This window comes from Carassius auratus, chromosome 3 (genome assembly GCF_003368295.1).
Source record: "Carassius auratus strain Wakin chromosome 3, ASM336829v1, whole genome shotgun sequence".
NCBI lineage: Eukaryota > Metazoa > Chordata > Actinopteri > Cypriniformes > Cyprinidae > Carassius > Carassius auratus.
In genome coordinates, this window is record NC_039245.1 from 5,000,092 (window position 1) to 5,015,734 (window position 15,643).

Consider the following 15,643-nt stretch of genomic DNA (forward strand, 5'->3'; position numbering starts at 1 on the left):
TACTACAATAATAATTGTTTGGTATGAACAGTTTTAGTGTGTAGTCCCAGTAAGAAGAAGAGTGACAGTGCAGCAGTGAAGAATAAACACATGAGTTCCCCCAAGTGGACATTTTAAAGCACGTTTCGGTCACGGAGGTTTGGTTTCACATTTTACTGCTGTAATAAGCTATAATTAAGTTTTTCTCTGGCATTTTAAGACCGGCTATGCATGTTTACTGGTGAACATAAGCAATTTAAGCTGCCTGAATTTGCATGCACATTATGCATGGCCTCTAGAACAAATGTTATCAAGTTATCAACTTGAACGACAATAAATCCAAAGCTAAAAGTAAAATACACTCAAGTACCAATATTACATCGGTGTGTCTATACATGAACACACAAGTCAAATGTTATATTCAGTTCTTGTTTAATTTCATCTCCTGACACTACTCCCCAAAATAAAATGAAACGATTTTAATCTTATTCAACTATGAAACATACAAGCCCTCACAGTGTTGTCAGGTCTAATCAAACAAAAACAGATATGTTTTGAAACCAATTAACTCTTTTAAGGCATAGAAACTAATTAAACATCTTCTAATAGTCTTTATGAGCCATGTCTAAACAATGTTGGGAACGACAACATCTCAGTTATACAGTTAGATTTCTCTTCAGACGGAAACAATCATAAAGGGAACAATTGAAAAAGATGCATTTATAGCACTCCCACAGTGGGGCAAAGAATAACAGCTCACAGCCAAGGTTGCCATCTAAAATTGCTTTCACAATGAAATATATCTATAAAACCATGCATGCCTGTACAGTGCCTAAAAAAAAAAAATGCAACCATAAAAAAACAAAACAAAAAAAAACACATTGAATTGCAGATTAACTACAGAAATTAAAATTTAAAAAATGAAAGAAACAGAGGCTTAGGCTAGATTTCCCTGCTACCTTTGTTCATATTGACAGCATTTCAGAAATGACTAGTTCTTAGTATTATTTGTTAAACCACTGGCTTCAATATACTTTAATATGTACACTTACAATAGAAAGCTAATCAAGCAAGTTACACTGTCAAGTAGGTCAGTATCTGGCAAGGTTAACTGTTCACTTTGATAATTACAGTATTGAATCCAACACAGCACAATGTCAAAAGATACAAGGGACCGACGAAGACAGGAGGTTTGAGGGGTTCAGCCCCAGTCTGAAATGGGACTAGCACCATCACGGCAGGTTAAGCAGGCACTCTTAAACGGACAAAAACATGCAAAATGGGCTTTAATTTGACCCAAAACGGTCTTGGATTTGTGCATTTGAAGGTCATTGCCATGTATGACAGCCGTCTGCAGGCTTCATTGCTCCATTCCAAGCATCTAAGCTGTGAAACAGGAGACCGTTAGTCCAGAATTAAAAAATGCAGGGCCAATTTTTTCCCATACTCAAGTTCATCTTAGTGCTTTTCTCCATTTGTTTTCCCAAAAGAGTAAAAGGAGATTTAAAACAAACTCGATTCAGAAAGTCCAGCAGCCTCAAACAATTTCAATTCTCGTCTGTCAGAAGAGACATCAGAGATACAGGAGCTGCTTAGAGAAAAATAAAAACCTCTCGCCGCTTAAGACTGCACATTCAATTCCTAGCCGAACAGCATATAATGGTAAAACACGTTGCTGGTTATGAATGGATATACCACAGACAGGAACGACCCGCAAAACAGAACCCTGCATGGAGACAGTGGACCTAAAAAAGGCATAACGAATACACAAACAGTATTAAAAGAAAAAAACTAAAGCTAAAACCTAAATGGTGAATTCAATTTATACAAAAGCGGTGCTGGTCCTGACATGCAGCCCCCTCGTCCTCCGTCAGCTAGGAGTGTATCTCCTCAGCGGGCTTTCTGCTCTGGTCCTGACGAATGGAAAAAGGGACTAAGGTCAATCCACAAATCAGCTGTTAATATTCTCTATAAATATAATGTAAATCGCCAATCATTTCTTTCATATTTTAAAAAGTAAAAACAAGTGGATTAGTCCTAGTCATCAACCGATATAATCGGCAAGGCCGATATATCAGCCGATATTTGGCATTTTTCAAATATCGGCCGATAAGTTTTCTGCTTGGCAGATGTGTTCGAGGACCGCTTTCCAAGATATCGGCAGTCAAACACATATCAGTCGACCACTTATTAGTCCTACCCTGCTCCGGGACAGCTACTGTCCTGCAGACAGGACAGCTCCAACACACCTGTCTGTAATCATCAAGTATCCCTGATCACCTTGATCAGCTGGTTCAGGTGTATTTAATTAGGGTGGGAGCTGAAATCTGCAGGAGGTTGCTCTCCAGGAGCAGGGTTGGAGACCCCTGGAATAGTAAGGTTTCTTCTATATGACTGTTTTTCCTAATGCACAGATCCAATCTTTTGACCATATCTGATTTTTTGTCACGTGTTTACATTCACTTTGGACATGACTGGTATGTGATATCTTATTAAACTCTAGCATCAGCAGGTAGCCAATACGGTACTGATATTCTGTGCACTCCTTTAAAAAAAAAACCCTGCCTGATCTCTCCTGGCTGAATGTAATGAATGATGTATTGTTTAATGTGCTGTTACCTCAGGAGGGGGAGGTCTGACTGTAACAGGATGAGAGGAGCGTCGGGGCGGGGAGCGTTTGGGCTGAACTTGCTGCTGTACCGTGTCGTAGTATGTCACACCACCGTAGACCTGTGACTGTGCCTGGAGAGAGACAGAGAGAAGGAAGTCAAGAAAAAAAAACTGTGATACTCACTACTGAAGAGTGTCTCGGGATACAGATAGTCAAACAGGCTCACCTGGGGATTGGGGTACATTGGAGGTAGCGTAGCGCCAGCAGGGTACGGGTAGTTGGTGTTCCCAAAGGTCATGACACCTGGTGGAGGGTAGAAGGGTGGGGGGAGCAGCTGCTGTGGAGGCGGTTGCCCAGGTGACATAGAAACAGGTGGGGCGGCGTAAAGAGCCGGATTGGGCAAGGGCCCTCCTGACTGGTGCGGGTGTAAACCTGAAACAAAATATTTAACACGTTAATGTTGAACTGTCATCTGGAGTGATCACATGTTAACTTAAGTAGCAGCAGGTCTTTTCTACTGTATGGCCACGTACATCCAAGAGCAATGGATTAATACAAATAGAAAACAATTAGGGTGGGAACTTTGTTTTATCATTTGGTTATTAGATGGGAGATCTGAATGCAGGCTTGTAGTCAATTGCAGAAAAAAAAGTCCTGTATATTTAATACAAATGAGCCAAGTTTGTTATTTTTTTTAAATGCAAAATGCATGGACGAATTGATCCCAATAAAATCAATTACACGCATTTGGACAGTAGATTGGGTTAATTTATCATGCTGACATTAAAAGCAACCATACCTGCAATCTCTAGACCAGTGAAAAAGGTAAGGGGTGGGTTAAAGAATTTATATTTCTATAATGATAATAGAATAAAAAACATTCTTTTGAAACAACATCAATGTCTATGGTAAAATCTAGACCATAAGCTAATCAATTTAAGAAGCACACACATATATATACATATACATATATATATATATATATATGGGGTGTAACGATACGCGTAATCGTATTGAACCGTTCGGTACGAGGCTTTCGGTTCGGTACGCGGTACGCATTACGTACCGAACGGTTCGTTGGCCTAATTAATTATATTTGGAAAATAAATTTAAAAAAGTGAAATATAAATGATATGCGTTCAACAAGGTTGCCCAATAACCCAAACGACGTAACAGGCAACGCCCCTGACACCCCCGAAGAAGAAGAAAAACACCAACTTATATGTTTATGTTAGGCTACTCAGTCAGGCGCTCGCTCACTCAGCTGAATGCGCTGAATGCTCGTTGCAAAATGGCCAATGCGTTTAACAGAAGATCCTCAAATAACCAACAGGTCTGGTGTATGGGTGCACTTTACCAATCGATCGGGGCATCCAAACAAGCACGGAAATCAAAATGGACTAGTACTGTACGGTGTCGGAATTTCCTGAGCAGTACGATACAATTAACAGGCCTGTACGTATTAGATAGAAGAACTGCTATAAATAGAACGTATGCACGGGCAGTTTTGAAAACTCCACCTACTTTGCTCTTGGCATGGTGCAGCGCAAATCGCGTTGTATCTGAAGGGCAACGCTGAGCCCTGGGTCCATTGCCGCGCACACCGCGTCCTGTGTGAAAGACCCTTTAGCCATTTTGCAACGAGCCTTCAGCGCATACTGAGTGAACGAGCGCCTTACTCTGTAGTGGAAAACGCAGGTTTTAAGAACATGCTTAATGTAATTGAGCCCCGTTACAATATTCCTTCACGAGCCCATTTCAGCCAGACCGTAATATAATATATATATATGGAGCTATTTTTGTTTTATACAGTATGCTGCTAAGAAAACACCATAGAAGATGGGTAAAGAATAGCTCCATCATTGTTCAATGTAAAAAAAAAAAAAATCATTTTTTTAAAAATCTCCTCATATTATTTTTAACCAGTTTATGATTTTAATTTCAGGAGAGGAAATCAGACAGACTACCAGGAGCTGCGATTGTGTTTCCATTAACTGTCCCACTTCAAGCAGAAGTCCCCAAACGTTCACAACTCTCACCTGGGTGTCCGGGATGGGTGGGGTGTGGCAGGTGCATCTCAGGCTGAACAAGCATGCCTTGAGGGGGCAGGGCTGCTGGACTGTCACCGTGTGTGTAGATTGGTCCCTGGAATGACACTGCATTTGGAAATGCAAGTTACTATCTTGGATGTTGGAATAATTAAAAATGACATTTCCTAAACAGCTCCTGAGTTTTCAAATGAAGGACTAACTATAAGTTCAACTATTCAGTAGGTGATTTTAGGACACATTCCCATGACCCGTTTAACTTAATACTGTCCTCTATGGGCCAGAAGCAGTACTGCACTCACTGGGTTCATAAAAATGGCCCTCCATGACTCCTATGTGCATGGGTGCAGGTTCTGGAACTGGCCTCTGGCGCTGTGATGAATACCGCTTAGCCCGGCCACCACCAACACCCTGATAACAAGAAACAACTGCTGAAACAAGGTAGTAGCTTACAACTTTGGTCAGCAAGTTCATACACATTTCCTAAACTGAAAATACTTTTAAAATAGTGTTAAAGTCATGATGAAACTGTGGTAACAACAGAACTTTTCATGCTCCCTGAGTTCAACAGGTTTTCAAAAAACAAAAAATTCAGGACAGAGATGCTTCAGCTGTTGATTAGCTTTTGAGATATGGGCACTGCACTCTAAATCAGAGGCAGATGAATGAGAGCTCGCAGGGTCAGGTTTAAGCCATGATTAGGAGATCAAATTTTTGGTTACATACTGTATTTTAAGAAAATAAGTTGCAAATAAATTTAGGTAAAAAAAAACACATTGCTGTGTAAGTCACATTTTACTATATTCAGAAATAAATAACGTTTGTAAATAGTTTGCAAACATTATAAACACTACAAACATTTTAGTTCCCCTTATGCCACAATTTAAATCCTTTAAATTAAACTGTATTTGGGGGGGTAAACATAGTGGCCTTAATGAATTTAAGCAAAACTGAAACTACATGCATGTGGGAAATGTGCTATAGTCGCTTTGGAATAGGTGATATTCCACTTTCAGTATTACACTCTCATTCAGTATTTGGGATTTTTTGATCCATATTAGACAATTAATGATGGACCGGTGGACTCACAATATCCTCCATGTTTCCATACTGTGGAGGCCCTCCTGCTATGTGCACTGAGCTACGGATGCCTGTTGGGGACAAAAAGGCAGGAAATTTAAACCAACATTTCAAAAAAGCAAACCAAAAAATCTGTAAAATGAATTAAGGCTGGTCCACACGGCAGGATAATTAGGCCGATTTTAGCCCCGATTCACCCCTTCCAACAATCTTAGGATGCTCCGAATATCGTAAAATAATCTGATCAAATATTCCTGCCGTGTGTGGTGTGTTAAGACTAATCTCCTCTGCTCGGAAGAATGTCGGGACCGGTCCCATCTCAAATCGGGGATATCCAACATGTTGGATTTATTTGGCCCGATTTCTTCTCGTGTGTGGTGTCCCCCGAGGACAAACAATCACGCAGCCTGTGGACTGTGGCGTGTAGCCAATCAGAAAGCGAGGTGACGAGGCAGTGATAGTACCGGGAAACAAAATCAAAACAGCCGGCGTATATAATATAACAAATACAAATAAAGTCGATGGGCATAACTACATCCACAACTGCAGTCCACCAGAGTACATGGAAACTAATATATGAACGTTTATTTCAACGGTTATTAATCTGTGTAGTACGTAACAACATTTCTATGAGATAAAACAACAACTTATCTCCATATTATGATATAGCAAGTATAGTCCATGCTTGCATTGTCTCCACCTCTTTGACCATCGCATTTTCTTGTTTTTCTTATGTTTTTTTTTCCCGTTAAAAACAAAGCACAAACTATGGCCACTGCATCCTCTTCGTCCGCCATGATTGTTTACTCTGAAGTCACGTTTGATCTCGAGGGATTTTGTGAGATTTCCCATCTGACCTGGGAATGCTCGGGAGTCAAATCGGTTCGTGTGGGATGTGTTGATTTTGCCGTGTGGCTGCACACCACACACTGAACGACCAAAACTGTTAGACCCGTGATTTTTTATCGCCGTGTGTGGGGTCTCTCAGGTTTGGAAAATCGGCCGACAATTTTAAAATCGTCCCGTGTGAACCAGGCCTTACATAAAGATTAAGTATTACCTCTCATCTCAGCCTGCAAGTAAGAAGGCGGGCTTTGGGCCCAGTTCTGCCCCGCCAAGCTGAGTCGAGCCAGGTCCTGGTCGAGCCCCGTCAGTCCACCTTGTGTTCCAGCATCACTCTGCTCTTGCCACGACTCACTCTTTGCCGCCGCAGGGGCTTGCTGGACCGCGGGTGAGGAGTCATCTAATGACGCCTGCTTACCGAGATCAGATGGTCGTGTTCGCGTCGCCCTTCGCACAAGAGAGTACGATTTCTTTTCCACCGGCTTCTCTTGAGGAGGAGACGATTCTCGCACCTGACCGGCTGCACTGCCCCCTTCCATTGCTGGGCCAGACTCTTGTTTCCGTGGAGAAGGTACCCTCTCTCTCTCCGTCCTGTAGTGGTGAGCGGTGTATGTAGTTGTGGCTGTTGGAATCTCACCCTCCTCCTCCTCTTCTTCCTCCTCACTGTGGATGTCCTCCACCACCGTGGCTGGGGTACGGTCAGTGTGAGCAGTATGTGAACCACGGCCCCTGTTCCTCAGGCCCCTCTCACCCTCCACAGGCTGTGGCCGCACTCCTCGGGGGGGTGGGCCGTCTAGACTGGGCTTCGAGTGTCTCTGCCCTTCTGTCCTGTGGGCGGCCGACAGGGCTCGACTACTCTGGAAGCTGCGCTGTGGAGGCTGGGTTGAGGGTCGGCCGGAGGGTTTAGGTGCTGCAGGGGGACCAGGAGGTGCGCCTGACTGCAGGGTAACAGACGGAGCGGTATTACGATGGCCAGGTGGAGGCCCCTGCCACGTTGTACGCACTGACTTTTCACCTTCACGATGGCGCCTAGGCTCCCGACTGGGTGAGCCAGAATATCTGCAAAGAAACAAGAGATATTAGATATTAGTGTGCAACATTTCTTATTGATCCCAAACTTTGGAATAGTAGGGTGTATGCAAATTATACATAAAATAAAATTATGATAAATAGGTCTGTAATGATTAACCGCAAGTCAGTTGAAATCGATTCAACTGTGTGAAGATTAAAATAGGTGGAGATGCTTGAAAATAAAAATAATTTGCGATTCAATTAGGAGTAGAGTACATGAATGCATGTCTGAGGGGGACTAACTGTCTGTTTAGATGTTATTTCTTCTTTTTATCTTGCCTCTGTATAATGCATATTAAAGTTTATAATTGCACCTGCTTTGTTTACAATGGAAACCAAGGAAACGCTTTAAGCGCCACCTGCTGGCAGAGAGTGAATTTGCATCTCATTCAGCTCGTCTGCGGTTTCATGAAGATATTTTTATATATAGTTTCACAAAACTGACGTCAAAACATTGTGTAATTTAAAAATTTGAAGCAAAAACAAATTGTATAATTTGTGAATCGAAATTAAATCGTGAGTTGAGAGAATAGTTACATACCTAATCATAAACCTCTACAATTGGTTATATAATACACTTTTTAGATACTTTTATAAGTTTATATATTGTTTTCTATGTGTAATCACATTTAACAATGACTTCAGAAATTGCAATGGTTTATTTATTGAAAAAAGTAAGAAAAGGGAGTAAACCCTTAAAATTGCTTACTATATCAACCTAGATCATTTGTGAATCCATCACTGGTACACAGTTATATACTAGTACAAAACTAAACGTTATATTTCACCAACAGCACTCATTACCAGACTGCAAGGAAACAAACATGGGCCTCACCTGGGTTTTCGGAAACGGTACGATCGTCCATCACTCTGCCCAGTGCTGTTGCGGATGTCATAGCCGTAAGAAGCAATTAGCTCTTCGCGTGACTTTGGCGCCTGCTCCTCTTCCCGGAACTTGTCGTGTTCCCAACGGCCCTCGTCCTTCCACAACTTCCTGTGCCTGCCTTTAGGCCTGATGACAGATGGAAACATAGAAAAAGAGGGGAGGAAAAGAGACAGCACAGGGTTTAGTGTCAGATTCAACACCTGAAACTCATCTTCAACTAATTGAAATATAATTGCATAGTTGAAAATTGAGCTTTCCCTGAATGAAAAACCTGCAGGTCCCTCACCTCTCCTCCTCTGTAGCCTGGCCTCTCACGTCATGCTCAAAGAAAAGGCCTTTTCGGGGGATGTAGGCTGGATTCTTCCGGTCCTCATCATCGTCCAGCTTGCTGCCCGATTTATTCTCAGGGTCCTCGGTGCTTTCCTGTAAACATGTAGAGGTCTCAACTTCAGTTTTGGCCTAAAAAAAGATTTACAATTAAAACTGGCAGTGTGATTTAGCATCGTCTTAATCCAGAATGTGGCATTGTGACCAACTGCTTTAAATCAGTCAAAGGATTATTTTAATTATGTGCGACTGTTTTAATTCAAATTAAGCGTTTTCACCAAACCAAAGTGGTTTAAATATCATTCCCGCCACACAAGCTGACCTGTCCATCCCCACTCTGTCGCTCCCCGGCTAGATTCCCCTTCTCATCAGCTTTAACCTCCTTGGCCCCTTCATCTCTCGCCTCCTCTTCACCAAGCTCTTCTGTCGGTGCATCTGCAGCGGGCTTCGGTTCTGCGGCAGGATGTGAGGCCTCTTCTTCACTGATATGCTCTCCCTCCTCCTCCTCCTCTCCTCCCTGAAACAAGCAGCACCAAACATCAAATGCTCAGGTCAGAAAACACAAACCAAAACTGATCACTTCAAACTTCATTCCGATCAAGCACACAAACCCATTATAGAAATTTGTAGCACTATTTTACAGTGTCTTTGTTACATGTTACATGTACTTACTACAGTAATAGCATTAAGTGATGCATAACAAAAAGCAACTGACACTATATAGACATTAGTCATTATTACGCAGTACTTATTTGTATAATTGCACTGTAACAAGCACACCAAAAAATATGCCCAAATATCAGAACATTTGATAAGAAACAAAAACAAGCTTTTTCCTATCATAAAAAAAAGCACGTAACAAAAACCACACTGACTACTACTTATATATATATATATATTTTTTTTTTTTTTACGAATTTAAATCATTTTATCACATCAAGTCTTTTACAAACAAAACGTTCTTGATGTCATTTGGTTATTGTTACAATTAACATCATCATTGGCACAGCAAGACAACGTATACAAGACCTCACAAAACAAAAACATATCCAACTTAAAATATTCACAAATGTGAGCCAGTAGAGTTTTGGAACCGAGTTGATTGTCCGATGAGACCAAGATTAACCTTTAAGTGATTCGAAAGCAAAAGTGTGGAGAAAAAAAGGGAACTGCAAATGATCCTAAGCATACAAGCTCATCTGTAAAGCTTGGTGGAGGTGGAGTCATGGCATGGGCATGCATGGCTGTCTCTAGAACAGGACCTCTTCATTTTAATGATCACTTCATCTATGATGGCAGTAGCAGAATGAATTTGGAAGGGTACAACATCATCTTGGCTACCAATATTCAAGAAAATCCCACCCAACTCATTAGAAAGCACTTCATATTGGATCAGGACAATGACCCAAAAACACCCTGCCAGTTCAGTAGAGGACTTTATCAGGGCAAAGAAATGTAAAGTCTTAGATTGCCCAAATCAATCTCCAGATTTAAATCCGATCAAACATTAATTTCACCAGCTGAAGAGGACTAAATACAGAAACTCCCCTGGAGAAAAGCATTTCAAGGCATAAGAGCAAGAGTCTGGTGATGTCTATGGGTTGCAGACTCGCTCTGATTGCATGCAAGAGAACTGCAACTAAATATTAGCTTTTAATCTTTTACATCTGCATTAAATGAAACCGTTCCAATACAATGCTCACATCAAATAGTGGGATGAACTCTAAAAGTGCTGTCCTTTTTATTTGGTAAAACATGTGTGTCGAAAGACCTAATAATAAAATGTGGCATTCTGTAGTTTTGTCGCACATTCACAGAAATGTTTATTTCTTTTAATTTTGATGATTATAACTGACAACCAAGGAAAATCCCAAATTCAATATTTCAGAAAATGTAATATTACTTAAGACCAAACTAAAGAAAGGATTTTTAAATCTTGGTCAACTTAAAAAGTATAAAAATGAAAAGTACGAGCACGTACAGCACTCAATACTTAGTTGGGGCTCCTTTTGCCTGAATTACTGCAGCAATGCAGCGTGGCATGGAGTTGATCAGTCTGTGGCACTGCTCAGGTGTTTTGAGAGCCCAGGTGGCTCTGATAGTGGCCTTCAGTTCTTCTGCATTCTTGGGTCTGGCATATCACATCTTCCTCTTCCCAATGCCCCATAGATTTTCTATGGGGTTACGGTCAGGCGAGTTTTCTGGCCAATTAAGAACAGGGATACCATGGTCCTTAACCCAGGTACTGGTAGCTTTGGCACTGTACGCAGGTGCCAAGTCCTGCTGGAAAACGAAATCTGTTTCTTCATAAAGTTGTTCAGCAGCAGGAAGCATGAAGTGCTCTAAAACTGCCTGGTATACGGCTGTGTTGACCTTGGACCTCAGAAAACACAGTGGACCAACACCAGCAGATGACATGGCACCCCAAACCATCACTGACTGTGGAAACTTTACACTGGACCTCAAGCAACGTGGATTGTGTGCCTCTCCTCTCTTCCTCCAGACCCTGGGACCCTGATTTCCAAAGGAAATGCAAAATGTACTTTCATCAGAGAATATAAATTTGGACCACTCAGCAGCAGTCCAGTCCTTTTTGAAGCAAGACGCTTCTGACGCTGTCTGTTGTTCAAGAGTGGCTTGACACAAGGAATGCGACAGCTGAAACCCATGTCTTGCATACATCTGTTGTATACGTCTTAAAGCACAGACTCCAGTTGCAGTCCACTCTTTGTGAATCTCCCCCACATTTTTGAATGGATTGTTTCACAATCCTCTCCAGGGTGCGGTTATCCCTATTGTTTGTACAATTTTTTTTAACACATCTTTTCCTTCCCTTCACCTCTCTATTACGGTGATTGGACACAGAACTCTGTGAACAGCCAGCCTCTTTTGCAATGACCTTTTGTGTTTTGCCCTCCTTGTGCAAGGTGTCAATGGTCATCTTTTGGACAACTGTCAAGTCAGCAGTCTTCCCCGTGATCATGTAGCCTACAGAACTACACACTGACTACGTTTACAAGCTGTTAAAATTTGGGTTATGGTCGGGTTAAAGTCCCGATGTAAACAGCGACGTACGGTTAGCGTCTGGACGAAATATGAAATATGCGTCATTTCCGATTCTTCTTCCTGTATCCAAAGACTCAAAAGACCAAGATTCCTTGTGAATAGAACATGCGCAGAACACACATTTTGATGGGGATATGCCGAAACGTGTTTACAAGACCAAATATTCAGGCTAGAACAGGGGTACCCCAGGTTATAATATCCCGGTTTTTTAAAACCATGAGCATATCCGGGTTTTTGCCAGTGTTTACATGGCCGTGCGCGACCGGGTTATTGCTAATATCCCGGTTTTGAACGGGTTATTGGCTGCATGTAAACGTAGTCACTGAGAGACCGATTAAAGGCTTTGCAGGTGTTAATTATCTGATTAGAGTGTGGCACGAGGTGTCTTCAATATTGAACCTTTTCACAATATTCTAATTTTCTGAGATACTGAATTTGGGATTTTCCTTAGTTGTCAGTTATAAACATCAAAATTAAAAGAAAAACATTTGAAATATATCAGTCTGTGTGTAATGAATTATTATAATATACAAGTTTCACTTTTTTAATGTAATGAAAAATCAACTTTTTGACGATTTTCTAATAATATGACCAGCACCTGTGCATATAATGTTAGAAAACATTCCTGTTAGGAAATCTTCTTTAAAGAGCATTTTGAATCTGTGAGGAGACTGTGCTTGTCTGTAGTGAATTAAAGCCACGGCCTCATAAGCAATGCACCCCAGCCTTCTCTAATATGCCTGAATTACCAGATCATCCTGCATTCATCAAAAGACTACATGCAAAAGGAAGAAGAGCAGCAAAAACTGTGGACGGTGCGTCATGTGTCTACTAAAATTAGATGAGGAGTACAGATGCACTAACAGCATGGGGCTCGGCATTGGCAGTACTCATAACGCCACGAGAGAGGAGCAAAAATATTCTTGACAATTTCAGCAAAAACCTTCATACAAAAACCTCCCCAGCCGAGTCTCGTTTAATTCAGTTCTAAATCATTCCTTAGACAGCTCCATATGGAACTTATCGACTACATCAAACCATAAACACACCCTTAAATCTACATTAAGAGAGGTTAGCACTCTCATGATGGAGCAAAACACAGTTCGGCTGCAATGGAGACATTCATCCCCTCTACACAGCAGTCCAACAAGCCCCATAAACGACATGGCCATAGAGACTTACCTCAGTGTGCGATCCGTTCTCCTCCAGATCAGCGCTGTCATAGTCTGATAAGACCGCTGGAGAAGAGAAATCAGCCATTTGAGCAACTCTGTTCACATTTCTGAGAGCAAATAACCATATGACTATAGAACGGCTCATTAAGAGTGAAACTTTCAGGCTTGGCTTTTTAAAAGTTTGTCTTGATTAACTTTATCAAGAGTGACAGTTCATAACCATTTAACATTATAAAAAAAAGGGAAAAAACGCATTAAAATCACATAATTTGCAATCATTTGGGTCTCTTTTGGAAGTAGATGCTTGTGAGTTTGATGTCAAATATGATGGCAAAAAAAACAAACAAAGACGGCAGCAAAAAGACAAAAGCGATAAAAATATCCGCTCACCTTCACCAGCGCCATCTTCACTTTCCTAAACAGAAAGAGATGAGAATCAAATATCCAGCCAAGCAAGAACACTTAATAAACCAAAAGCCTTGTTTAAAGATGACCAGAAACAACAATTCAAGAAAAGCAAACTTGTGAATGCATAAGGAGGTAGAGCTTTTTTGCATTTGGCTCCCAAACTCTGGAATAGCCTTCCCGATAATGTTCGGGGTTCAGACACACTCTCTCGGTTTTAATCTAGATTAAAAATACATCTTTTCCCAAGCATTCGAATAATGCATCTCTTAAATTGTGACTGCAGTTGCATCTGGTCAAATACACAATATCTTATTCTTTAGCTTGGGTTAAACTAATTAATTTTACTTTGTTGGAACAGCAGCTATACTAATGAGGTCTCTATTTGTTTCTCTGTTTTGCCACGGGATTTACACAAGCTCCAGTCTGGATCCAGAACACCTGAGAAGAGATGATGCTGACCCTCAGAGGACCTCAGATGATGTTAACCCCGAAACAACAACAGAACTAACAAATATTACTACAAGTGTGACTGCATCATATAATAATTGCTGTTAATAGTGTTTATCGTCTGGTTGACTATGTCTTGTATACATTTTTCTTTGTATACACTTTTTTTTTGCACATAAACTGATCACCACGTATAAGCTACTACTAAATATTGTAGAAACTTAATTTTCTGTAAAGTTGCTTTACAATGATTTGTATCGTAAAAAGCGCGACACAAATAAACTTGAATTGAATAACTACGGCGCATCCAGTTTAAAACTGGACTTCCTCTTGGCGGTCAGCAGATCTTTCTGTTCCCGTTGCAGAACAGCATCGTCTGACTGACTGATCAGATATCAAATGCTTGGGAACCTCAAACGTCCTCTAATTTCTTATCAGACACCTAAATAATCACCAAGCAGACCGACTCGGGAACTACTTCCCCTTCATGCAAGCGTCTGTGTTTCTCAGCCCGGTTCCTGGAGGTCCAGACACCTCGGGGTCTCATTAATCTGACACACACCCAGTTCAGTTCAGACGGGCTCTTTAGGAAGATGAGTTGGGCGTGAAACAGAGGAGACATCCGAGATGTGCAGGACAGGGGACCCTCCCGGACCCTGATGGAGAACCGCGGGGTCAGATGATGAAAGGCGACACATTTTAAAGTCGAACGAGGTCTACGCCACATTTATGTGAGTGTAGAGCCACAGACACACCAAGAACTTTAAATCCCTGTGAATTAAATAAGGCGTCTGATCCAAACCTGAACATTTCTCTCACATCAAACGTGTAGCCGTGTATCTCATCTAAACCCGTGTTTCAGTGACACCAGCTCAATGTGAAACACTACCGCGCGCGCACATACACACTCGGATCGGTTATAAAAGCAGATGTACAGCCGCACTCACACACTCCGACTCCGCGTCGCTTTTGGGGACGACGCGCTCCGCTGGCGCTTCGAGCGGCTCGGGGTCTCTTCCACGAGGCTTGCGGCCGGCCGAGAGGGATCTCCCGCCCTCGGAGCCCGAGGCGGACTCGTCCTCCTCCTCACTGTCCTGAGAGGCGCGTCGTCTCCGTCGCCGCCGGTCCGCCATCTTAACTCTCAAGGAAGGGAGAGCGGATGTGCGCGCGGAATTATGGGGGCTCGTGCGTACGTCATATCCACTCTTGTTCTCCATGAATAAAAGAGACTTAAAAAAAATAATTTAAACATCCCAAAAGTGATGATTCCAAATCACTTTTCACAAAAGTTTTGGATCATCACTTTGGGATCGTTAATTAATTAATGTGACTACATTTTAATAGTAAACTACCAATGTATTGCTAACAAATTAAGAAATACCACAGTACACTAATAATCTAAACATTCAGCATTTTTTTGAGGTAAATAAATAAAAACAGTAACAAAATGTACCAGGGTACTGGCATAATTTGGGCTTTTGACATGTTTTTCAATCAGGGATGGCTCCCTTTTCAACTATGCAATCATATTCTGATTCCTCTAAAGGGACTACCCACGGCTATGGAAACCGCGGAGCTGATTTTCAACCACGTTTTCTTGGCTACTTTGGCATCCCTGATGATATTGTTTCCGACAGAGGTCCCCAATTCATCTCCCGAGTCTGGAAGGCCTTTCACTCCCTCCTAGGTGTGGCCGTCAGCC

The 15,643-nt window shown here is 41.7% G+C and overlaps 1 protein-coding gene across 1 annotated transcript; it reads right to left on the reverse strand.

The window, feature by feature from the left end:
- Positions 1-394: 394 nt before the first annotated feature.
- On the reverse strand, positions 395-15,181 carry LOC113044404 (protein CASC3-like). Its single transcript, XM_026204375.1, has 13 exons — positions 14,889-15,181; positions 13,477-13,501; positions 13,094-13,149; positions 9,168-9,362; positions 8,805-8,941; positions 8,468-8,644; positions 6,779-7,620; positions 5,728-5,789; positions 4,941-5,049; positions 4,630-4,746; positions 2,817-3,022; positions 2,599-2,721; positions 395-1,892 (listed from the first exon to the last, which is right to left on the reverse strand). The coding sequence occupies exons 1-13, from the start codon at positions 15,156-15,158 to the stop codon at positions 1,854-1,856; spliced, it is 2,358 nt and encodes a 785-aa protein (XP_026060160.1). The 5' UTR covers positions 15,159-15,181; the 3' UTR covers positions 395-1,853.
- Positions 15,182-15,643: the final 462 nt, after the last annotated feature.

Coding starts and splice junctions, on each gene's coding strand:
- LOC113044404 (XM_026204375.1), bottom strand. CDS start 15,158: ATGGAGAACAAGAGTGGATATGACGTACGCACGAGCCCCCATAATTCC. Junction 9,363..13,093: donor AGAACGGATCGCACACTGAG/GTAAGTCTCTAT, acceptor TGCTTGTTTCAG/GGAGGAGAGGAGGAGGAGGA. Junction 3,023..4,629: donor CACCCATCCCGGACACCCAG/GTGAGAGTTGTG, acceptor ATTTTGTTTCAG/GTTTACACCCGCACCAGTCA.